The sequence below is a fragment of the Pseudorasbora parva genome, chromosome 6 (genome assembly GCF_024679245.1).
Source record: "Pseudorasbora parva isolate DD20220531a chromosome 6, ASM2467924v1, whole genome shotgun sequence".
Lineage (NCBI taxonomy): Eukaryota > Metazoa > Chordata > Actinopteri > Cypriniformes > Gobionidae > Pseudorasbora > Pseudorasbora parva.
In genome coordinates, this window is record NC_090177.1 from 744,318 (window position 1) to 750,664 (window position 6,347).

The window sequence follows — 6,347 nt, forward strand, 5'->3', positions numbered from 1 at the left end:
ATGAGTGCTTAATTTGCATAGAAAAAGCAGTGTCCATGGGCCCCTTATTTGGGCGCCACTGCATAAATTGGAAATGGGATGACTTTGTGTTTCGGCTCCTGTTCAGCTCCTGAGGGCTCTAGGGCCACTAGACTTTCGCTCCAGTGTACGCTTCCGTGCCCCCTATGGGAATCTAGAGATTCGAGAAGATCAGAGAAACTCAAAATTGTCACGCCAAAAAACCCAAAGGGGTACCCCTTATATATTTTTTGTGTCGGAAAAACATGTATTTCAGATCTTCTCGAAACTCTGGATTCTGATAAGGGGCACTGAGACGTAGACAGTAGTGCAAGTGTGGTGGTCCTAGAGCCTTCCAGAGCTGAACAGGAGCCAAAAACATAAAGACATGCCTCTTCCCAATAATTGAGCGCCGCCAGATAACCGGTCCGCAGACATAGTGGTATAGATGATATTTCACATTTAATATACATTTTCAGGGATTAAAACACCTCTGCTGTACTAGGCAAACTCAACCGCACACATTCATCTAACTTTTGAGAAACTCAAAATTGTCACCCCAAAAAACCCAAAGGGGTACCCCTTATATATTTTTTGTGTCGGAAAAACATGTATTTCAGATCTTCTCGAAACTCTGGATTCTGAAAGGGGGCACTGAGACGTAGACAGTAGTGCAAGTGTGGTGGTCCTAGAGCCTTTCAGAGCTGAACAGGAGCCAAAAACATAAAGACATGCCTCTTCCCAATTATTGAGCGCCGCCAGATAACCTGTCCGCAGACATATTGGTATAGATGATATTTCACATTTAATATACATTTTCATGGATTAAAACACCACTGCTGTACTAGGCAAACTCAACCGCACACATTCATCTAACTTTTGAGAAACTCAAAAATTTCACCCCAAAAAACCCAAAGGGGTACCCCTTATATATTTTTTGTGTCAGAAAAACATGTATTTCAGATCTTCTCGAAACTCTGGATTCTGAAAGGGGGCACTGAGACGTAGACAGTAGTGCAAGTGTGGTGGTCCTAGAGCCTTCCAGAGCTGAACAGGAGCCAAAAACATAAAGACATGCCTCTTCCCAATTATTGAGTGCCGCCAGATAACCGGTCCGCAGACATAGTGGTATAGATGATATTTCACATTTAATATACATTTTCAGGGATTAAAACACCTCTGCTGTACTAGGCAAACTCAACCGCACACATTCATCTAACTTTTGAGAAACTCAAAATTGTCACCCCAAAAAACCCAAAGGGGTACCCCTTATATATTTTTTGTGTCGGAAAAACATGTATTTCAGATCTTCTCGAAACTCTGGATTCTGATAAGGGGCACTGAGACATAGACAGTAGTGCAAGTGTGGTGGTCCTAGAGCCTTCCAGAGCTGAACAGGAGCCAATAACATAAAGACATGCCTCTTCCCAATTATTGAGCACCGCCAAATAACCGGTCCGCAGACATAGTCTTTATAGATGATATTTCACATTTAATATACATTTTCATGGATTAAAACACCACTGCTGTACTAGGCAAACTCAACCGCACACATTCATCTAACTTTTGAGTAATATGAGTGCTTAATTTGCATAGAAAAAGCAGTGTCCATGGGCCCCTTATTTGGGCGCCACTGCATAAATTGGAAATGGGATGACTTTGTTTTTCGGCTCCTGTTCAGCTCCTGAGGGCTCTAGGGCCACCAGACTTTCGCTCCAGTGTACGCTTCCGTGCCCCCTATGGGAATCCAGAGATTCGAGAAGATCAGAGAAACTCAAAATTGTCACGCCAAAAAACCCAAAGGGGTACCCCTTATATATTTTTTGTGTCGGAAAAACATGTATTTCAGATCTTCTCGAAACTCTGGATTCTGAAAGGGGGCACTGAGACGTAGACAGTAGTGCAAGTGTGGTGGTCCTAGAGCCTTCCAGAGCTGAACAGGAGCCAAAAACATAAAGACATGCCTCTTCCCAATTATTGAGCACGGCCAAAAAAAACAGTCCGCAGACATAGTCTTTATAGATGATATTTCACATTTAATATACATTTTCATGGATTAAAACACCACTGCTGTACTAGGCAAACTCAACCGCACACATTCATCTAACTTTTGAGAAACTCAAAAATGTCACCCCAAAAAACCCAAAGGGGTACCCCTTATATATTTTTTTGTGTCGGAAAAACATGTATTTCAGATCTTCTCGAAACTCTGGATTCTGATAAGGGGCACTGAAGCCGCCTTTCCACTGCACACGACAAACGACCGCCGTCGGACCGGAAGTCATTCATTTCCAATGGAGAGTCGTACAGGGATTGCGTGGGGTGCCGACCATATGCGAATGCGGAATTTACGGATCCGATTTGAGCTTCGGATGCGTTCAAATATTTGAACTTGAGCGACTACACCGTATGCGACACGCCGACCGGATGTGATGTATTCCAATGTTGTCCAATCAAATCAGTGTGCGCGCAAGTTGAGAATTATTATTCCTTTTGTTTATCACATTGTATTTTGTTGTAAAAAAAATGCATAAAAGATGAATATTAAATTATTAATTTAATTTAATTATTTGAAATGTCTTTATTTTCTCTAAAAATTTTGGCGGTCATTTATTGTTGCCATTCATATAAATTCATTTCATTTCACCATGGTTAATGCACGGAGGATTAAGGCTCTTGCTCTTGCACTCCTTTACTGGAGACGCAAAAAGAAATGCTGCAAATCAGTGTGGGTAAAACCCTATATAGCTCGGAGAAAACATCTTGGCGAGTATCACCGTTTAGTGCAAGAGCTGCGCCTCAACGTGGAAGATTTTCGTGACTATTTTCGGGTCTCACGAGAGGAATTTAATGAAATCCTTCAGGTTGTTGGCCCAAAAATTACCAGGCAGGATACTGCATTCCGGAAATCCATCAGCCCGGCCGAACGTCTGGCAATTTGTCTCAGGTATAAAACCAAGTCAATAATAATAATAGTTAATAATAATAGGCCTGCCTATATATATATATATATATATATATATGTGTGTGTGTGTGTGTGTGTGTATATACATACATACATACACACACACACACACATATACATACACACATACATACACATATGTATATATAATATATGGGGGGAATCAAGAGCTCTGAAAAAAATTTAAACTATTTTTTCCCAGAGCTGTACATATACATAGCTAGGTGTGTGTGTGTAAATATATTATATGTACTTGTTTTACTAGAGGTAACTGTTTAACTAATATAGTGATGTATCATAATTGATTTGATTTCCTGCAATTTATAAAATATAAACGTTTACCTTCAACTTATCTTATGTCTTATATTTCCAGATACCTAGCCACTGGAGACTCTTATCACTCACTCTCCTATCACTTCAGAGTGGGCTGGTCTACAGTGTCCACCATTGTCCCTGAGGTGGCAAAGGCTATCTGGGATGGCCTGGTCCATCAGTACATGCCAGTGCCACATGCAGAAGATTGGCAGACGATCGCCAACGACTTTAATGAGCGCTGGAACTTCCCAAATTGTTTAGGGGCCATTGATGGCAAGCATGTTGTCATCCAAGCCCCACCCAACTCAGGCTCCCTCTTTTACAATTATAAAGGAACATACTCGATTGTATTACTTGCAGTAGTTGATGCCAATTACTGCTTTAGGGTAATCAATGTGGGTGCTTATGGTCGCGGAAGTGATGGTGGAACCCTGAGGGACTCTGCTTTTGGCAGGGCCCTTGAAGCCGGCACCCTTACCATCCCAGCAGATACCCATCTACCAGGTGCTGAACATCTAGGCCCACTCCCTTATGCTTTTGTGGCAGACGAAGCTTTTCCACTTCGTCGCCATCTTCTGCGGCCCTATCCGGGGAAGAACCTGCAAAGATGCCAACGCATTTTCAATTACCGTCTGTCCCGGGCCAGGCTGGTTGTTGAAAATGCATTTGGCATCCTAGCATCTAGGTTCAGAATGTACCACAGGGTCATGGGTCAGCACCCTCAAAATGTTGAAGCCTGTGTGAAAGCGACATGTGTCCTCCACAATCTCCTGCGGAGGAGCAAAACATCAACTCACCACCCTGCACCAATGATGGATGGACAAAGCAGCAGCATGCAAGGCATCACCCGTCAAGGCGCTAACAATTCCTCAAGGGAGGCTGTACGTATGAGGGAAACCTACACATCATACTTTTCCTCTATACACGGTGAGGTCCCATGGCAGCACCAGGTGTCATAGTGCTTGCTACAGACCAAAGGCCCTTTTAAGGGCCACAAGAGTTTCACAAAATGTTTTTCCCAGTTCCGTGTGTATTGTTTCTTATTTCATGCCTAATCTTCCTATTTAAATGATACTAGATAGAGAATTATATAGTACTTTTGGTAATAAGTTATGCAACAATCATATGTAAAGCAGAAGTGCAAGTAAATGAGTATTCAAATAAAAAGTTTATTAAATGTATGCTGCATATGTTTTTAATGTGTGGACAGTGCTAGAACAGTGTGTCAGTGAACATGTCAGAACATAACATTAACAATGTCTAGTGTAACCAGTAAGAAAATTGTGTTGGTGGTTTACATAGATGTGTGTGCGTGTGTGTGCGTGCGTGTGTGTGTGTGTGTGTGTGTGTGTGTGTGTGTGTGTGTGTGTGTGTGTGAGTGAGTGAGTCTGTGTGTGTGAGTGAGTGAGTTTGTGAGTGAGTGAGTGTGTGTGTGAGTGAGTGTGTGTGTGAGTGAGTCTGTGTGTGAGTGAGTCTGTGTGTGAGTGAGTCTGTGTCTGTGTGTGTGTGTGAGTGAGTCTGTGTGTGTGTGTGAGTGAGTGAGTCTGTGTCTGTGTGTGTGTGAGTGAGTCTGTGTGTGTGAGTCTGTGTGTGAGTGAGTGAGTCTGTGTATGTGTGTGTGTGAGTAAGTCTGTGTGTGTGTGAGTGAGTCTTTGTGTGTCTGTGTGTGAGTGAGTGAGTCTGTGTGTGTGTGATTGAGTCTGTGTGTGTTTGAGTGAGTGAGTCTGTGTCTGTGTGTGTGTGAGTGAGTCTGTGTGTGTGTGAGTGAGTCTGTGTGTGTTTGAGTGAGTCTTTGTGTGAGTGAGTGAGTGAGTCTGTGTCTGTGTGTGTTTGAGTGAGTCTTTGTGTGAGTGAGTGAGTGAGTGAGTCTGTGTGTGTTTGAGTGAGTCTTTGTGTGAGTGAGTGAGTGAGTCTGTGTCTGTGTGTGTGTGAGTGAGTCTGTGTGTGTGTGATTGTGTGTGTGAGTGAGTCTTTGTGTGTCTGTGTGTGAGTGAGTCTTTGTGTGAGTGAGTCTGTATCTATGTGTGTGTGTGTGTGTGTGTGTGTGTGTGTGTGTGTGTGTGTGTGTGTGTGTGTGTGTGTGTGTGTGTGTGTGTGTGTGTGTGTGTGTGTGTGAGTGAGTGAGTCTGTGTCTGTGTGTGTGTGTGTGTGTGTGTGTGTGTGTGTGTGTGTGTGAGTGAGTCTTTGTGTGTGTGTGTGAGTGAGTCTGTGTGTGTGTGTGTGTGTGTGTGTGTGTGTGTGTGTGTGTGTGTGTGTGTGTGTGTGTGTGTGTGTGAGTGAGTCTGTGTGTGTGAGTGAGTGAGTTTGTGAGTGAGTGTGTGTGTGAGTGAGTGTGTGTGTGAGTGAGTCTGTGTGTGAGTGAGTCTGTGTGTGAGTGAGTCTGTGTGTGAGTGAGTCTGTGTCTGTGTGTGTGTGTGAGTGAGTCTGTGTGTGTGAGTGAGTGAGTCTGTGTCTGTGTGTGTGTGAGTGAGTCTGTGTGTGTGAGTCTGTGTGTGAGTGAGTGAGTCTGTGTATGTGTGTGTGTGAGTGAGTCTGTGTGTGTGTGAGTGAGTCTTTGTGTGTCTGTGTGTGAGTGAGTGAGTCTGTGTGTGTGTGAGTGAGTCTGTGTGTGTTTGAGTGAGTGAGTCTGTGTCTGTGTGTGTGTGAGTGAGTCTGTGTGTGTGTGAGTGAGTCTGTGTGTGTTTGAGTGAGTCTTTGTGTGAGTGAGTGAGTGAGTGAGTCTGTGTCTGTGTGTGTTTGAGTGAGTCTTTGTGTGAGTGAGTGAGTGAGTGAGTCTGTGTCTGTGTGTGTTTGAGTGTCTTTGTGTGAGTGAGTGAGTGAGTGAGTGAGTGAGTCTGTGTCTGTGTGTGTTTGAGTGAGTCTTTGTGTGAGTGAGTGAGTGAGTGAGTCTGTGTGTGTTTGAGTGAGTCTTTGTGTGAGTGAGTGAGTGAGTCTGTGTGTGTGTGAGTGAGTCTGTGTGTGTGTGATTGTGTGTGTGAGTGAGTCTTTGTGTGTCTGTGTGTGAGTGAGTCTTTGTGTGAGTGAGTGAGTGAGTGAGTCTGTATCTATGTGTGTGTGAGTGAGTCTGTGT

General features: G+C 43.6%; 1 protein-coding gene across 1 annotated transcript; it reads left to right on the top strand.

Moving 5' to 3' along the window:
* The first annotated feature begins 2,569 nt into the window (after positions 1-2,569).
* LOC137078250 (uncharacterized) lies at positions 2,570-4,620 on the top strand. The gene is made up of 2 exons (XM_067445404.1): positions 2,570-2,944; positions 3,336-4,620. The coding sequence occupies exons 1-2, from the start codon at positions 2,646-2,648 to the stop codon at positions 4,234-4,236; spliced, it is 1,200 nt and encodes a 399-aa protein (XP_067301505.1). The 5' UTR covers positions 2,570-2,645; the 3' UTR covers positions 4,237-4,620.
* Positions 4,621-6,347: the final 1,727 nt, after the last annotated feature.